Source organism: Macrosteles quadrilineatus, unplaced genomic scaffold, assembly GCF_028750875.1.
Source record: "Macrosteles quadrilineatus isolate MER2022 unplaced genomic scaffold, UCM_ALF_1.0 Scaffold_1__1_contigs__length_201487025, whole genome shotgun sequence".
NCBI lineage: Eukaryota > Metazoa > Arthropoda > Insecta > Hemiptera > Cicadellidae > Macrosteles > Macrosteles quadrilineatus.
The window spans coordinates 57,121,794-57,140,975 of record NW_026542594.1 but is presented as its reverse complement, the minus strand read 5'-3'; the positions used below and the strand labels follow the sequence as shown (position 1 = coordinate 57,140,975).

At 38.6% G+C, this 19,182-nt stretch overlaps 1 protein-coding gene across 2 annotated transcripts in view; it reads left to right on the top strand.

Annotated features, from left to right (window-relative positions):
* The window catches only part of LOC128983185 (uncharacterized), a 139,942-nt gene extending 121,021 nt beyond the window's left edge, over positions 1-18,921 (top strand). For both annotated transcript variants that reach the window (XM_054402375.1, XM_054402376.1), the window contains exons 2-6: positions 2,970-3,080; positions 6,811-6,960; positions 10,966-11,190; positions 12,715-12,852; positions 15,259-18,921. In XM_054402375.1, the coding sequence (XP_054258350.1) occupies positions 2,970-3,080; positions 6,811-6,960; positions 10,966-11,190; positions 12,715-12,852; positions 15,259-15,750 (1,116 nt within the window). In that variant the 3' untranslated portion in view covers positions 15,751-18,921. The remainder of the gene's footprint in view (positions 1-2,969; positions 3,081-6,810; positions 6,961-10,965; positions 11,191-12,714; positions 12,853-15,258) is intronic.
* Positions 18,922-19,182: the final 261 nt, after the last annotated feature.

Genomic DNA, 19,182 nt, shown 5'->3' with positions numbered 1-19,182 from the left:
GGACTGCTCGCCTTTACTACTTCCTTCATCACTTCCTATGTCGAGCATTTTAGGATTGTAGATAACTTAATCTAATCGTCATCAACAGTTCCCACACTCCAGACTGCTCACCTTTACTACTTCTGTCATCAATTCCTACGTCACAGACCTGTTTTCCTCCCTTCACATAGAATTTTAGGATTTCATATATCTTAATCGAATCGTCATAAACAGTTCCCACACTCCGGACTGCTCGCCTTTACTACTTCCTTCACCACTTCCTACGTCGTGGACCTGTTCCCTCCCTTCCCATAGCATTTTAGGATTGCAGATACCTTAATCTAATCGTCATAAACAGTTCCCACACTCCGGACTGCTCGCCTTTACTACTTCCTTCACCACTTCCTACGTCGTGGACCTGTTCCCTCCCTTCCCATAGCATTTTAGGATTGCAGATACCTTATTCTAATCGTCATCAACAGTTCCCACACTCTGGACAGATCGCCTTTACTACTTTCTTCATCACTTCCTACATCGCGGACCTGTTTCCCTCCCTTCCCATAGCATTTAAGGATTGCAGATACCTTAATCTAATCATCATGAACAGTTCCCACACTCTAGACTGCTCGCCTTTACTATTTCATCCACCACTTCCTGCGTCGTGGACCTGTTTCCCTCCCTTCCCATAGCATTTTAGGATTGTAGATAACTTAATCTAATCGTCATAAATAGTAAATAGTTCCCACACTCCAGACTGCTCGCCTTTACTACTTCCTTCATCACTTCCTACGTTGCGGACCTGTTTCCTTCCCTTCCCATAGCATTTAAGGATTGCAGATACCGTAATCTAATCTTCATAAACAGATCCTACACTCCACACTGTTACCCTTGACTACAATGTATCGAGTAATCATCAGTATAATCTTTGCTCAATAGTAACAACTGATGTTTTTCCTTTTGTACTGTATTTTTGTTTTGCTAGTATACTGTGGATAGACAATTTCATGTCTTTTGTTTATTTTTTCCTTGTTATTTAATTCAGCCAAGATGGTTACTTAGCAACCCACAAGACTAATGTAAACAAAATGTGACTTTCAGTTTCATTTTTCTACGTAATTAGATTTTTGTTGGCAGTTCTAACTGCAGTAAACTCGTTTTTAGGCCAGGAATAAACTATTTACAACATTTGAAGAAAATAGTCGGAGCCGTTTTCGAGATCTTTGTGCAAGCAAGCATACATACATACATACATACATACATACATACATACAAGTAAACGTTGCTCATATTAGAGTATAGGATAGAATTTTCATTCCATAAGAGCTAAGCCTCAAGCTGTTAGCAAATTCTCCATATATGGATATTATTACTGTAGGTTTCATGGTAAGACCTGGACCCGGGACCGATTTGCTTTTCCGTTCTGATATCCCCAGTGGTAAAAAACACCATCCGTTCGTTCAAATTAATATATATATATATTGATGGGGTAGAATAATCACACATATACACATTGAATTGTTAGACTCGAGTAAAAATCATCCGATTTTGATTAAATTTGGCACAAACGTTTAAACCTATGTTAACTCGAACAACTTCGCAAACCAGCATGATCGGACCATGGGAACAGGATTTTTTTTGGGGGTGAGGTTATGGTGTAAAAGTAGGGTTTTTTTATTTTTTTTACCGTACGCTAAATCATAGAATTTCCCAATTTCACAAACCATTTTGAATGGCTTAAAAAAAAAATGGAAAAAAAATACTAAATTTAAATCTCCCATGTTATTCTTATGGATAATTATAATTATATAACATAAACCGTTTGCCTGTTTATGGATATATTTTGATCAAACTTGGCAAATTTATTTATTTTATATCAAGCTTTTAATATTTTACCTTTTAAACACTCTTTATGACCCTCCTTGTGTCAGCAAACTTAGGTACTCGTTAAACATAATCTTGTACAGATTTAAGTGAAAATGAAAACAGGCAAATGTAAATTCGCTTAGTCAGCAGGTTTGCTGCGGTGGGGCATTTATACATTGGCAAGGCCGAGGTTGAAAAAGGAGGGATGGTTGAAAAGAATGACCCTACTTTTGGCCCTCGTGATTCAAGGTGCATGGAGTAAAAGATTTACTCCATAAAAATCCGGTAAATATCCGGGGGTAAAAATCCTAGCCGTACATTTACAGTTACCTAAACGCTAGTTATATGGACAGGGGGTAAAATTCAAGTTTATCACGCTCTGTCTATTTTCATTAGACTTCCAAATCCGCAGGGGTAAAATTCCGCCCACGAACAAACTGTAGAGCGCTCAGGTTACTACGTCATAGTGACGTCAGCTTTGCCCAGGGGGTAAAAATCCCAGCGACCCACCGACAGACGTGGTGTGTTGACCCTTTATTAAATAAACAGCGTAGCGATTTTTTTTTGTATGCGCGTAGTAATCCGTCTGAGGATAGATAGGCGCCAGTGTGTTTTGGCCTTAAGAATTAGAATTCATTAACCTTTATGTTAATGGAATGAATCTGATAATTTTAAATTACTATTTTAGTGGAAATCCAGCCAGGTAAATGGAAATTTACCTAGTCTGCAGGTCTGCTGCGGCTAGAGTTGTTATTTAATGTTAAAACAAAATCTACCAAAAATCATATTTTTTACAGTTCTATTCAATTACAGTTATTAAATTCAGTGGTGGTTATTGGACCTTATTTGTCAAGGAAGGGGGTGTTTACACACTCCAAAAAAGAGGTGTTCCAGGGGCCACCTCCTCTGCAAAATTTGGTATTTTTTAAGGTGTTTGGTGGCTTTCTAAATCCATTTAAGTCTAGAACTGTGTCCAAAAAACATCCGTTACATTTTTAGCACTAATTAAATGTTTACATTTATTATTCCTTGGAATCCCTTCCCCCCCTTGTAACCCCACTGATCTGGATGTTAATTACAAATTGAAGATTGAAACAAAATTCTCACCTTTGTTTTTGATGTTACAGGTTGCCGAGAGTGTGAAGAGTGAAACGGAATTTGACACTGTCAGAGAATTAAGACTGAAGCTACAGCATTGCCAAGAGGAGAACTCCAAACTACAGGCTGTCATCACAGATGTGAGTGAACTGAATCATAAAGATTATCCGCACTTGGTTGTTTAACAATTCCCAAAATGTTGAAGATGACAAAAGTTTTATATTCGATTTTTGTTCTTCAGTTTAGTATGGTTAAAAATATATTTGCCAGAACCCTAATACACACACATTATTTAGAAGCCTGTTATTTATTTACTACATTATTGATCATTAAAACTTTCAGGCCGAGGCCACACTCATCTTACCTCACTAAATTTTTTCCACGTGCGTTACAAGTGGGTTTGAGCGATACATTACGATATATGGTCTAAAACGATACCACTTTAGGGGAAAAACGTCCGTACCAAACGGAAGTGCACGTGCATTCTCAACTAACATTCCACGGGCGTTGCACGTAAAACTAGTCGTCGGGCATTGCAGCTTATGAGAGTGAACACTCACCTATCTCGCTTAATTTTTCCACAGATCTTCTAGTTTTAACCTTACTGATTAACTGTGTAGTGAGGGGGGGAGGGTGCAGATCACAAACACCGACGATTTTTACTGCTAGTCTGGCATGCTCTACCATCTCGTAAGACAATTGTGGCCACGGTAAAACTGTTCAACGTATGTTGCATGTGAAAAGAGAAGAACCAATCTCGCTGGTTAAAAGTAACAAGTGGGGCCTGGTCTTAGAGGATGAGGGAGGAATCAACAAAAACTAGAACACTTAAATTACAAGGGCTAATATTTTTGATTCAATAAAAAGTTTGTACAAGAAACAAATCATACATTTGACAGAGCAACTAAAATACTACTTTTCCACATATCCACCAAACCATTTGAGGCATTTTCAAAGTGGTGGACTACCTTTGAAATCCCACGCCGAGCTCATCCACCCAGTGACACGCTATTATTGGTCCTCATCCACTGTGCTGCTAAGTCTTCATGTTGGTACACAAAATAGTGAAAGTCACTTGGACTTTAGGGTACGAGGTTGAGGGTTAAAAGAACTTTTACTTAAATTATTGTAGGAAATCAAGTGTATAATTTGACATGTAACGCCGGGCATTGTCATGCAAACACAAAATTTTGAATGTCAACTGTTGTTCCAGAAAATGAAGCGGAGCGGAACACCAATGTAATCTCTTTTCCGCTCTCCGCGCTCCTCTTCCATGCCTAGGAAAACCCAGCTTAAGTGTTTGGTGATCTTATCTTATATATCTGTGTGGTGACATGGCTCAGCTACTACCGGTGCAGGATCGAGCTTTATTCATGCCATCTTATATTTCAAATCAGTGGTATACACATGGATTTGTTGCATACGAACACATTCAAATCAATTTTCAACTAAAAACTGTCATGTGTCCGGTGAGGATCAGTAATTTATGTTTTGCTCTTACTAATACAAAACGAATACAAAGGAAACGATACAAGAGGAAGATTGTATTCTTTTCTTTAAGATTCATATAAATAATACCAACAAAATCATAGAAATATGCAAAGCTGTGTGTATCATGGCATGGAAATTAGAGGTGCTAACAAGGCTACTGACACCCTTAAAATCTACTAAGCAGCATGGTCCTGTAGCATTAATTCGTGTCATAAACAAACCTTTAATAGCCGCAATATTGAGTTCCTATGAATGCCAATCTTTTGAAAACATCCTAAGATTAGCCAAAGGATTTTTGGACCGATGCGGGATTAAATTATATTATATGGTGCCGTTGTCACTTTCTACAATATTTTATATGATCATGAAGAAGTCTTATTACATTTGAAAATGCAGATTTTATATGAATTTGTTGAATTCATTAATTATAGAGGACCCACATCATACAATAATATGTAATATAATACAATAATGTGGTACCGATTGTCCCTATTGTAACTAAATTTGTAAAACGGCCAACTAATGCCAATTAAGTGTACCCGAAAATCATTTTTATTGACACCTGCATTTAACAAATTCCAAAGCATGACATAGAACCAAGCAGTTGTTGATATTGGACCAAGAGAATTCAGTGCTGGGATGACGTATGTTGTAGTGAGGCCATCCGAACAATATATGAACTGCTTTCGACACAGGATTTCCAAACGAACGTCTGAAAAAGAAACTAATCCAAGATAAACGTTTGTTATCTCTGTTATAAAGATTTTTTTAGTTTAGTTTGAAATGTTCACATTTGTTTAAATTAATTGACCAATCAATAAAAGTTATCACTACACAATCTTTTGTCTATTTTAAATCGTAGGTATCAATAGTTTTGAAGCTTTATAATGATGGTCAATGGCATCAATGACCCTGATGACTCCGCTCAATTTTGTGGACATGTCTGCGAACGCCACCTAGTTACATTGTGTCCGTTTATTTCACACCCTTGATGATACATTTCTATAGGTTTTATTTACGTGAATGGCAAACAAATTTGTATTAGAGACCGCACCTCTCAACTGGCGAGATTTTCAATTCCAGCTAATTTTTTTAACTGTAATTTTGTGTGTCAACCGGCAATACAACGAAGCTTACCCTGTAATGGCTGGACAGTCTTTTAGTACGCAAACACGTCTGTACTAGAAAGTACAGTACTAATGCGTGCCTTTGGGCATCAGACGGAAACGTCTGAACTTACTTTCTGAACAACCCTTGTACATAAGATTCCAATTGGTTACTTGCAAGACAAAGGGGTTTAAGTACATAGACTTATATGTACTTGCGCCCCTTCGTCCAAATATACCATACCTACTGAGCCTGCCCCTCGCACCGTCCCCAGACGAGCAACTAGTGGAAGCATGCCCCTCCATAGTGACAGTGTGAGTGTTCGCCCCACATCCCTAACTAACATCTGAAACACCGTGGGTGAACTTTAAAGACAAAACAAATTATGAACAAACTTCTATAATAATTGTAAAAAAAAAACAACAACAACAAAAACAACAAGGTACAACCATCCAAAGAGAATTACTTAAATATTTAAATTGAAAGATTTCAATTTACACTTCTGTCCTCACAAATGGGAACTGAAGAATTCTCATTTAAATAAATTAACTAATAATTAGATTTTAACAACAAATAAATAACAGGTCATGACTAGTAAGTTAAACCATTTATGGGACCGCTTTAAAATTTTTAACAGTTATTCAGTCCAAAAATCTCAAACAAATTTAAATGATACCTTGCAGTAGGAATGTCATTTCAAACTGGTGGTAGGCGGCAATGGTACACACTGGAAGGTAGATGGCGGAGAGGGCGGCTTAATGGTCCCCGGAGTAGCAGGGTGACTGGCAGCCTGAAGAGGGAGGAGGTGGAGGTTCTCCCAAGGTGACTCTCTCTGAGGACAGCAGCAAGTTGAAGCCTGTCTTTGGCACACTTAACTACATAATACCGATGAGGAAGAACAAAATTTTCAGACCAAACTACAAAAAAATGTCTAACACAATACAAGAAACAACAAACAACGGTCTTCGCAGTTTGACAATCACAGGCTTTATGTCAAACATGTGACAGACAGTGGACATTGACTCCGGGTCTGCAGGTTTGCTGCAAGACCCAATCCGAATTAGTTCTGTAAAAAACCAACAGTGCACTACGGCTCTCTACACTATTTTACTCTGTTATAGATAGAAGAATTTGAGTATTGATTTATGAGATTATATCGTAATTAAACTGTAGAGGAGAGGTAGGCTTCCATCACCAAAGTAAATCAATACATTTTGCATGCTTGTTCTCGAAAGAATGCCTCTTTTAAAGTGTCGAATGTTGATGTTGCAGCTCACCCAAGTCAACAAAAGGTGGCAGAAGTATAATAATGATAGGCAGATCTACGTACAGCAGTTGCTCAATACTATTCAGGATCAGCAGGAGCAACTTAACCACATTGGGGAGAGAACGTTCAATAGCTCATCATCAGTTATCACCCAGGTCAGTAACTCCTTACCATCCCATAGCTATAATAGGCTAACTCCTTATCTTTTATCAGCTAGCACTCCTGTCAGTATCACTCATTACCTTCCAATAGCTAGGTTAGTAACTCCTCATCAGCTAGTAATCCTGCCAGTATGACTCCTTACCTTCCAATAGCTAGGTTTTTTTAGGGAGAGGAGGTAAAAATGCTTTTGTGCATACAGGTAGCCAGCCTGTAGTGTGAGACTCCTGAGCTTGTCAGACTACTCACTAAAAAACCCCCTCTACTCTGTTGGACACAGACCTGGGATTGTTTGTCACATTACTTCAGGTCAGGTCAACGTGTGATCTAAGCCCTCAGGGCTCGCGCTGTTTCTGGCATTCAATTTCTTTATGACCGAGACTGCATCCCAGTTAAGCTCTAGCTTCTTTGCGCGGAGAATACCCTGGACAAAATGTGACATACAGGTCCAATTGTCCTCACCCTCCGTCATCATCGGAATGACCGTGTCCACCGACAACTGCCCTACATGTTGTTCAGCCTCCAGGCGGGAACCTTACCAACGCTGGCAGCGGAAGAAGGTGTGCTCCGCATTGTCGGTAGTGCCTGGGCAATAGATGCAATCGGGTGACATGGCTTTGCCCATCCTGAACAGGTAAGACCGGAAATAACCGTGACCTGTCAGAAACTGGGTAAGGTAATAGTCCACCTCACCATACCGTCGGTCAACCCATGTTTGGACTTGCTGAATCAGTCTCCTGGTCCAGCGTTCCCGCGACTCCTGTTCCCAGCTCTCCTACCAGAGCTGGTAGGTGCGGTTGCGCTCCTCCGTTTTTGCATGGTCCTCTCCACGCCGCTGAGAAATCGCTTTTCTCTCCACCGCCAAAAGTTTGATGGCGATTACTCCAGCAACCACCAAGATGGCGGGTTCAGACACTGTTTGGTAGGCGGATGCTACCCTGAGTGCTGCCTGACACTGCACTCTGGCAAGCCGCATCCCATACACCTCCCTATTGAGCGCATCTGCCCACACTTCCGCACCATACAGGAGCACAGACTGAACTGTAGACATCAACAGCCTTCTGCGACTGGAACGAGGACCACCGACATTGGCCATAAACCGGCTAAGAGAAGAAATCACCTTAGCGGCCTTGTCCGCCGTTCGGAATATCTGGTCCCGCCAGCTAAGCTTAGAGTCCACCATGACACCAAGATACTTGGCGGCACGAACAGATTGGACTTTGACGTCCCCCACCCTCAACGGCACAATGGTGTCAATCCGCTTTTTGGTCAGAATCAGGATCTCAGTTTTGTTCAGCGCGAGTGAGAGACCGTGATCTGCCATCCATGCGTTTATAGTACACATGACTCGGTTTAATTTTAGCTGGGCCAGCTCAACACTACGAGCAGCTATTAAAGCTGCAATGTCATCTGCTTACCCAACTGAAACGGTTTCCTCAAGCATTTCAGACCTAAGAAGGCTGTCGTAGGCAACGTTCCAGAGGGACGGGCCCTTGGAACCTTGGGCAGCACCAGAAGTGACACTCATCGCCCGCGGGCCTTCTGTAGCCTTCTGTTTATTATACATGAGGAGGCGGAACCGGAGGTAATCCTCTATAATGCGCAAAAGGTATGCCGGGACGTGGGAAGGTGTCCTTCAGAGCGACCAGCATATCGCACCATCTTGCAGAATTAAATGTGTTTCGCACATCGAGTGTAACGAGCAGCACGACCCTACGAGAGTAGTGATTAAAAATCCTCATCCCCCATCATGGCTCGCTTCAACTCCTCAATAGCGTCGAACATTGATCGCCCCTTCCAGAAGCCGTATTGGCGAGGGCTCAGGTCCCCCGCAGCAACCACGGCTGAATTCAGTCAGGAACGGATCAACTTCTTTAGGACTTTCCCAGCCGTATCCAACATGCAAAGGGGTCTGTAAGAGGACGGCAGTTCTAGGCCTCCTTTCCCCTTCAGTACAAGCACGAGCCAATAGCTAGGTTAGTAACTCCTCATCAGCTAGTACTCCTGCAAGTATGACTCCTTACCATCCAATAGCTAGGTTAGTTACTCCTCATCAGCTAGTACTCCTGCCAGTATGACTCCTTACCATCCAATAGCCAGGTTAGTAACTCCTCATCAGCTAGCACTCCTGCCAGTGTAACTCCTTACCATTCAATAGCCAGGTTAGTCAATCCTCATCAGCATGCACTCCTGCCAGTATGACTCTTTACAATCCAATAGCTAGGTTAGTAACTCCTCATCAGCTAGCACTCCTGCCAGTATGACTCCTTACCATCCAATAGCTAGGTTAGCAACTCTTCATCAGCTAGTACTCCAGTCAGAATGACTCCTTACCATCCAATATCTAGGTTAGTAACTCGTCACCAGCTAGTTCTCCAGTCAGAATGACTACTTACCTTCCAATACCTACATTAGTCAACCCTCATCAGCTAGCACTCCTGCCTGTATGACTCCTTACTATCCAATAGCTAGGTTAGTAACTCCTCATCAGCTAGTACTCCAGTCAGAATGACTCCTTACCATCCAATATCTAGGTTAGTAACTCCTCACCAGCTAGTACTCCAGTCAGAATGACAACTTACCTTCCAATACCTAAGTTAGCAATCCTCATCAGCTAGCACTCCTGCCAGTATGACTCCTTACCAGCCAATAGCCAGGTTAGTAACTCCTCATTAGCTAGCACTCCTGCCAGTATGACTCCTTACCAGCCAATAGCTAGGTTAGTAACTCCTCACCAGCTAGTACTCCAGTCAGAATGACAACTTACCTTCCAATACCTACGTTAGCAATCCTCATCAGCTAGCACTCCTGCCAGTATGACTCCTTACCATCCAATATCTAGGTTAGTAACTCCTCACCAGCTAGTACTCCAGTCAGAATGACAACTTACCTTCCAATACCTACGTTAGCAATCCTCATCAGCTGGCACTCCTGCCAGTATGACTCCTTACCAGCCAATAGCCAGGTTAGTAACTCCTCATCAGCTAGCACTCCTGCCAGTATGACTCCTTACCAGCCAATAGCCAGGTTAGTATCTCCTCATCAGCTAGCACTCCTGCCAGTATGACTCCTTACCAGCCAATAGCCAGGTTAGTAACTCCTCATCAGCTAGTACTCCTGCCAGTATGACTCCTTACCAGCCAATAGCCAGGTTAGTAACTCCTCATCAGCTAGTACTCCTGCCAGAATGACTCCTTACCAGCCAATAGCCAGGTTAGTAACTCCTCATCAGCTAGCACTCCTGCCAGTATGACTCCTTACCATCCAATAGCCAGGTTAGTAACTCCTCATCAGCTAGCACTCCTGCCAGTATGACTCCTTACCATCCAATAGCCAGGTTAGTAACTCCTCATCAGCTAGCACTCCTGCCAGTATGACTCCTTACCAGCCAATAGCCAGGTTAGTAACTCCTCATCAGCTAGTACTCCTGCCAGTATGACTCCTTACCAGCCAATAGCCAGGTTAGTAACTCCTCATCAGCTAGCACTCCTGCCAGTATGACTCCTTACCATCCAATAGCTAGGTTAGTAACTCCTCATCAGCTAGCACTCCTGCCAGTATGACTCCTTACCAGCCAATAGCCAGGTTAGTAACTCCTCATCAGCTAGCACTCCTGCCAGTATGACTCCTTACCATCCAATAGCTAGGTTAGTAACTCCTCATTAGCTAGCACTCCTGCCAGTATGACTCCTTACCAGCCAATAGCCAGGTTAGTAACTCCTCATCAGCTAGCACTCCTGCCAGTATGACTCCTTACCAGCCAATAGCCAGGTTAGTAACTCCTCATTAGCTTGCACTCCTGCCAGTATGACTCCTTACCATCCAATAGCCAGGTTAGTAACTCCTCATCAGCTAGCACTCCTGCCAGTATGACTCCTTACCAGCCAATAGCTAGGTTAATAACTCCCCATTAGCCAACGCACAGGCTTCAGCCCTAGGTTAGAAAATTTATAGATTGAATTGATTGTTTTTAACTACAGTGTGTTGACTTGTGTTGACAGAACTGCCAGGTATCAAGTCACAGTCCCCCGGCGGAGGATGAGGTAGAGAGGCTGCGAGGGGTCGAGCAGAAGCTCAAGGAGAAGGTTTCCATCCTGGAGTTCCAAGTCAAGGCCCACCGTGATGATTGGGAGGCTGAGCTCAACGAGAAAAAACAAGCATTGAAAGACAAAGAGGCTGTAGAACTGAAACTAGCAGAGCTTCTGGCAGAAATGCAATTACCAACTGTGAGTTTCAGTTATGGAACAATATTGTCATAGTTCAGTGAAACCTAGACTATTCGGCAATATGCAGCACTGTGTTTATGCAAACATTAACCCTTGAATATTTTTTGGCAGCTTCATAATATAAATTATCCTTTAAGTCCCCATTATGATAGTTAGTAATTAAAAGCCAACTTGTAGAAAAAAGAACAACAGCGACATTAAAAACCTTGATTTTTACAGTAACCTCCACTGCCTATTTATGGCATTTACAGCTCACTTGATACTGCTTGGCTCACTGTTAATTGTTTTCCCAACAACTAGCCATTAATATTGTTCCCAATGAATGTTTTATTTATGCAATATGCAAATGACCTTGTTTTTTCAAGATGACAGCTTGTTGCAGCTATTGCACGTGCCATGAAAGATGTAAAAATATTTTTAATACTCAAGATAAAAGACTATGGCTTTGATGAAAACCACGGTGATGAACTGACGAAGTGATTGTACATAATACTTCGTGAAATCACAAAAGCCCAGACTGTTCTTTTGATTTAACATTGTACATGAGTTTTAGATAAAAGTAATTAAAAGAGTTAAATAGAGAACTTTATAAAGGAAAATATTTGTTTTTTATAATAGGTAAGAATCTTTTACAAGCTATTTTCACTATGTTTTAATTAATATTTATGACTAATTTTTCCTTGTTTTTTGTCCAACTACTACATAATCATTTTTAGAACTCATTTTTCTGCACAGTTTGACATGTCTAATGTATTCATATCACTTTTGGTTCCTGATATATAAGCTATTTTGTGCACGGCGCCCCACCCCCTCCCCCCCAACAGAATTGAAAACAAGTTGGAATGCCTTTCAAGAGGTTATCTTTACATGAAAATCATTTTTGTTTTCTTGCTCATTTAGCTTAAAGTACCTGGGGAACAAGCCATGGCTCGCTGTAGTTTATTTAAATTTTTAAAGCAATATAAAGGAAACACGTTTTATTTACAATTAACCTTGGCTTTTAGCGAATTTCCCATGTAGGGAATAAGCTATTACCATAGGTCTCATGGTAAGACTTGGACCCGGGACCGATTTACTTTTTCATTTTGATGTACCTAGAAGCCAAAAACACCATCCGTTCAAATATATGTATGTGTGTGTGTGTGTGTCAGTTAGCACCATAACTCGAACAAAAATGATCTGATTTTGATGTAATTTTGTACATACGAGTAAACCTACGTTTATTCGAACGAGTTTGCAAACCAGCATGATCGGACCATGGGAACGGGGTTTTATGGGAGGATTTATTGGGTAAAAATTGGGTTTTCTCCTTTTTGACCCTCCAAACTTAAAATTTCCCAAATTTTCTCTAGACCATTTTGAAGAGCTTCAAAAAACCAATAATTGAGTATATTGAAGTGTTTCAACTGACTATAAGTTCCCCGTCCGTAAAACGGGTACACAGCTAGTAAGTTGATAAACAAAAATAGATATACTAGATTTCTTACATCGTTGATAGTATTTTAAATTGTTTATATTTTCCAGCCTGTTGGGGAGAGGAGAGAAGGGAGAGTGGAACTGTTCTGTAAGAACTGTGGCCAGGTGAGGGAGTATGACAGATCTCCACCTCCCCGCAGTAGAATGTACCGCACTGCCGTCCACCTGCCCTGCTCCAACGTCTCTGTAAGTTGGCAGTGCATCACTGTCTTAAAGAATTAAAATACAGTATTTGTTATGTTTATATGCCATTAAACAATCAATACCAGCTAAAAGAATTGAAGCTGAATGCAGAGGTGCCTAATGGCCCCTCACCAATTTCACACATCCACTTTCTTCCCTCCCCCTACAACAATTTAAGCCACCTGCCTCCTTCCCACACAGAAACGAAAATTTAAAGCATTTATCAAAGTTTGAAAATGGTGCAATCAACTAGTGTACCTGTTGCTCCAATTCGAGCAATTGCTAATTATTATAGGCGTTATTTTAAAACGAATAACAGTCAAAATGTCTGATGACTAAAATATTCTCAAAGATTATGGAAATACTCAAGATGTACATAACAGATCGATATTATCAACATTTCTTGTAAATATCTTGTAATTTTTCAAAAGCTGATCTTGTTTTTTAGTCTTTTCTACAAAAAGCCTTACTCATTCATAGCCGCATTAGGTTGTCCATAATAACGATTATAAATTCTAAAAAAAACATTATTTCTATTTATTCTCCTTGGTGGTGTTCTATGACTTTCCTATGTTTCCATAGTTAGCAAATCGGCTCTTTCAATGATTACTAAGAAATGCAGCACAGTGTTAATTCAGTTTTCTTTTTAGTATATCAAATTATCCAGGCTCTCTCGCTTTTTTCTATTGTAATATTTACACCAACCCAAATTCAAATAGTAAATATTTCATTTCAACCAAGTCAGTAAATGTTTGTAGCAAACAGTTAAATTAGCAAACTTATTTACAATTAACATATGTTCTTCTTCTCACTTTTAATTTCTGACAACAGCTGGAGTTTCATAACAATTTTTGTTTCTCATGTTTAGAAATACAAAATTTTAATGGGCCCCAGGGCCTCATTCTTTAATTATTTCCCTAAAATGAAAGTTTCCTGCACAACTTTACTTTACGCTCTTTCCAATGACATCAAAAACATGTTAATCGGTTCAGTAGTTTCGGAGGAGTAATTGTCACAAACTACTTCTGGTTATTTCTTGTTTACGATTTCATTCTACAACGCTCCCCCGCTCCCAATAATATATTTTTTTGTAGACTTTAAAAATCGTACTGGAGCTGTATGATTTTGATCCTAAAGACTAAATTGGAGATACAAATTTTGACACATAATTATTATCATTTACAAAACCTTTTATATAACTGAATGGATTATATATTTCTGCCCCTTCAAATCATGATTGGTATATACTTAGAGGTAAAAGAATAACATTTAATAAAACATAAACAGAACAATGTTTTTGTTTTTAAAAGTATTTGAACTTAATTGAATCTCCAACACAACACAAATTTTACAAGCTACGTTCTACGTTGGGACAAGAGGTTTTATATTTATTTATTTTATTATTGTCCCGAGCACGAGACCCCCTTCAACTCTATCGCCGCGGCGCGACCGTTCGTGTGAACGGCTTCATTGAAGCTGAAACTGGTCCATCATAGCCTAGCAGCTATGCTCGTGTAAACCAGGCCTAAGCGTGGGGCCCAGTGCAACTCTGAGGAAAATTTCCTTAGAGTCAAGAATTTTTTTCCTTGTAATGCCTTAAAGTGCACCTAACAATAACCTTAAATATAGGATAACGACAATAAAGCTTAAAAAAGAAGGCCATTTGGTAAGTGTCTGATTAATTTTCGAAGTTATTAATAAAAACTACTGTACAAGGGGGCCCTCTGTCCTCCCATAGATAAGTTCGGCCCTGATCCGACCACCGTTGCACATACTTTTACAGGAGTACGTTTTCACCTAGAAACACAAAATGAAATTATTCCCCCTAAATTACGCATAAGAATAATCCATTTAAAATACTTAGAACATGATCCAAGCACAGGTTATTCCAGAAATGAAGGCCTCGTGTTCGAATCTCAAAATTTCCTCATGTCAACCTATATGACATTGTACATTTTTAAAAAGGTATTGCTTAGAGCATCATTTTGGTGGAAACAGAACTCAATTATCTCAATTCCTCTCAAAATGGCGGCCATTTTTGTGCTCAACTGGCTTTCACTGCTATGAAAGCAATCCTAGTTCAAATATAGGATTGAGCTTTGCCTCTATGATACCTGGTAAGTGTGTTGTAATATTGTTTTTATAGCAGATTTAAAAAAAAATCTGTTTTATTCTCTTCTGTATTAAATGAAACTGTTGTCCGGATATGTCGTTATGACAATAATAGTCCACTATCCCTGCCCTGTGGAGATCATCTCCTGCTACTGTGGCCAAATTTTCTACAATAACTCGTTAACAAACAAAATAAGATTTTATTCACTTCAGTCATCAGTAAAACTAAAACCATGAATGTTTCAAATAATCGGTACTGTGGTAGTGGTAGTGACATTTCGTCTTGTTCTGTTGCAGAGTTACCACAGTTCCTCTACGTCCATATCCACCACAGGAGATGAGCTTGTGATAGACAGCAGCAGTAAAGTGACAGATGATCTCTCTCCACTATGGAACATCAAGGCTGACGAGACGTCATACTCTCGTAGTTCTACAGTACCGTTGGTGACGAGGCCTTCTCCATTACCAGTCACCGTCAAATCCTTTGTACAGATTCCTGTTGTCAAGTCTTCCTCTATGCCAGAAGGTAACGCTTCCAAGATTCCGGATTTACCTCAAATGTCTCTGGGCTCTTTAGATTACTTGACGAATGTTCCTCCGGTTTCCTCGGTCCATTCGTCGGATCAGTACGCTGGAGTGGAGACGCTCTCTGGGGAAAATGTGATTTGCCTTCGTTGTGGTCAAGTTTTTCCTCCTGATATGCACTTAAAGTTCCTGGACCACTTCCCAAAATGTAAGTCAAATAGAAAGACGAATAGTGTTTCAAAAGACAGTCTACCTAAAGTGTGATCAACAAAATGTTATTTTATTTATTTGTTGTTTTGTTATTACTCTAGCTTTATTATGTTTTTAAGTTAACTCGCTTTCAAGTGTGACTGTAATGAGCTCTTTTGAATAATAAGACAATTTATGTTTATCAAAGATAAATTATTGTTGTGATATTTTTTTCAAAGACTAAAAAAAATACCTAATGCTGGGTAGTTTAATCATTATTAATATTATAACAATTGCAGCTTTAAACTATGATTCACCTACTTAAAGGTTTCTCAAATGTTAATTTTATTTTTTTCATACTACTGTACTGTATTTTTTTAATGTTTGAAGCAAAACTAAGAACATTGTTCATAAGCACACAAAAATATACTATATGGTTTTGTTATAACAGGATTTTCAAAAATATTGCTGAAAATAGAAAGTTTAATTCAAACGTTGTTGAACAATTTAAATAGTAGAATGCTCTTTACACAAACATTAATGATCTTGAAGATTGAAGTATTTCACAGAGTTCCTAATACAATGTGAGCACTGAGAGATTATATTGTGATATTCTCTATGGGATTCATCCCCCTAAACATTCAAAGTTACCAAGTTCTTATGTGAATTCCCCTATCAACTGTATTTGTATTTTTGTCAAAGTCTTGCATATTTTAAAATTGTATGGCTAACGACTAAAACAAAGTAATTATTTTTATTGGTTTATTTTGAACACCATTGGTAGGCTATATTGTATGTTTTTTGCTAAAAATGAGATACTAAGGGATCTGATCCCATCTCCACATGATGATTTCACACTTCTATACAACTTAAATAATTAATGAAACAATTCTCCTCTTGTTTACTTTAGTACCATGAATTCTTTCAGATTATGAGTCTGTAAATTCACATTCTTTTACCAAGACCAGAATCCAATCAAACTACGGTAAATTACAAAGAAATAATAAACGAGAGTGTATTTTTAAATAAGATTTTGCAAATCCTTCTGATTGGATTGTGTTGAACTTTGAACACTGCTTTATTTATGATAGAAGATGCAGAACTGAAATAACAAGGTGCTAAGTTATTTAAAATTTATAGGCCTAGTTGTCGCAAGTAAATTGATTATTTAAATTGCTAATATGTGCACACAACGGGTTTAGGCATACACTTAAATTGGTTTATTGAATCTCAAACAAAAATTGTTACAACTTTGTGTTAGTACTGTATGAATGCTGTTGTTAGGTATGAACATGACTGATTTAAGTAATGGTGGCACAGCTGTAAAGTTAGGCGATTTCATACAAAACTTAACCCTTTCAGATATGTCACACAAAGCAAAGTCGACAAAGGTATTATTTATTAATATAAAGTTACTAATGACATCAGATCTACTCTAATTTAAAGTTAGATTCATTATCATTTTACGATAATTGAAAAAAATTCTGTTATTATGATATTGTTACCGATGGCATATCGAGTTCTTAAACATTTCTTTTGTCTGTATTTCTTATAAAATAATTGGCTGCAGCTCATCAATGAGTATAATATTTTATTGCCCTTGTTTATATTACAGTTGTTTATATTAAGACTCCCTCTTATCCGGACTCGTCGGGACCGCGGCCAGTCCGGAAAACGGTTTTTTTCCGGTTAAACCGACGTCCCCAAAACTCGTTAAAACGTACCGTTTAAATGCATTCTGTATATAGTATTTGACTTAAATTTAGGAGAGCATTGTATTCACACATGTGATCACTGGTCTCAAATCTTTCCCACGGGAACAGTCGTTTCATTACCTCCCACTTCCTGCCGATCTAGTCCAGTTAAACCGATGTGATGATAAAAATTGTCCGGTTAAAGAGATGTCATTTCTGCCATGTGTAGTCCGGCTAAACCGATGACCGGTTAAAAGGTGTCCGGATAAGAGGGAGTCTACTGTAATCCAATTTATATAATCTGTAGAATCAAATATTGCTAACCAAAAGCCGCCATATGAATGATTTTGAGTTTTTAAATAGTGTTGAACGTATAGGTATTGTTTTGAACCAATGAGTAAAAACTTTATAAGAAGCAAAATGCTTATGGAGATTTGTCAGACTCAAATTTGTCCTGTGAAATGAGCTTCGCGTCGCCGCTGCGTTACTCTACCTCTCTAAGCCGATTCTTTGCCTCACTATCTCACTCAGTCAGTTGACATGGCGGCGCGTTCGTGATAGTAGCACCTTCGATACCTAGCGGCCGCCACGGGAACTATCCGAAATTCAAATATTCCCATACTGAATATTTAACATAACCATTGCGCTTCTTATAAAGTTTGTATTCATTGTTTGAACCTTTGACCATTGATGCAACTTGATTTTAAAACTTGAAACAGTATAGGTATTATTCTATGACTTTATAAAAAAATACTATTTAATGATTATAAAACAGTGGCGCCGTGTATCTTATGCTGAAGCAATTATTCTGCAACTTGTCTAAATAAACATAAATTCAGAATGCACGCATCGTTTTAATAATCACTTTGAAGGGTTATTGTTGTGATTCAATAATAATCACAATAGTCAGTATCCAATAATCAATGGTTTAAACACATCATATTGGGGTTGTTAAACTTATTATGTCGTAGATTTCAATTGTTTCTTGAACATAGATGATTCTTAATGTAGCTCAGATAAGCTTGTAAACTTTGTAACCCATCAGGCCAGAGCATATATGATTTATTTACTTTTCTTATGTTTGTAAAATAGATTTAATTTAACATTTTAAAAGCCAAAACGCATCATGTCAACCAGAAGACCTGTATCTGCTAACATTTTAGAGCTTGTTATTTATTTTTCATACCTTTGTTAATTTAATATTGTGTAAATAAATATTGTACATAGTATAATTTAAATAAATCAAGTTTTGTATATTGACAGATTTGTAAATATGGTATACCTAAAACATGAAAAGTAGAAGCGAGAAGCATTGTGTACTGAAGAAATATTTTAATAATTAGAAGTATACCTAATGCAATTGATTGATATTCTAGAACCTGTTATTATCATTTTAAACTTTCATTGAATTTTTGTACAGAGAAAGCTATTACATTAATCCATAGTAAGCACGTACTTTGTACGTAAAACCTTATGTATAAACTTCTTATGTAAAATGTTTGTATATATTATCTCATGAAAATTTTGTATCAAAATAAATACATGATAGTTATTATGATTCGTTTTACTTGCATTTGGAACCAAAATACTGGTTTTATCAGCAGCCAACACACATTATTTCGATGCTGATTTTGAAAAAGGTCTCCTCTAGAAATGGTTCTCCTTACCTAAAAGATCTCCTTCAAGACAAAATTGGTTAAAATAAATCAAGAAATGAATATTGATAAATGATAATTAACTACTTGTTTAGCTGTGGGACACATACTAATGGTATGTTCTACCATAGGCAAATAGAATAAATATAGACTGTCAA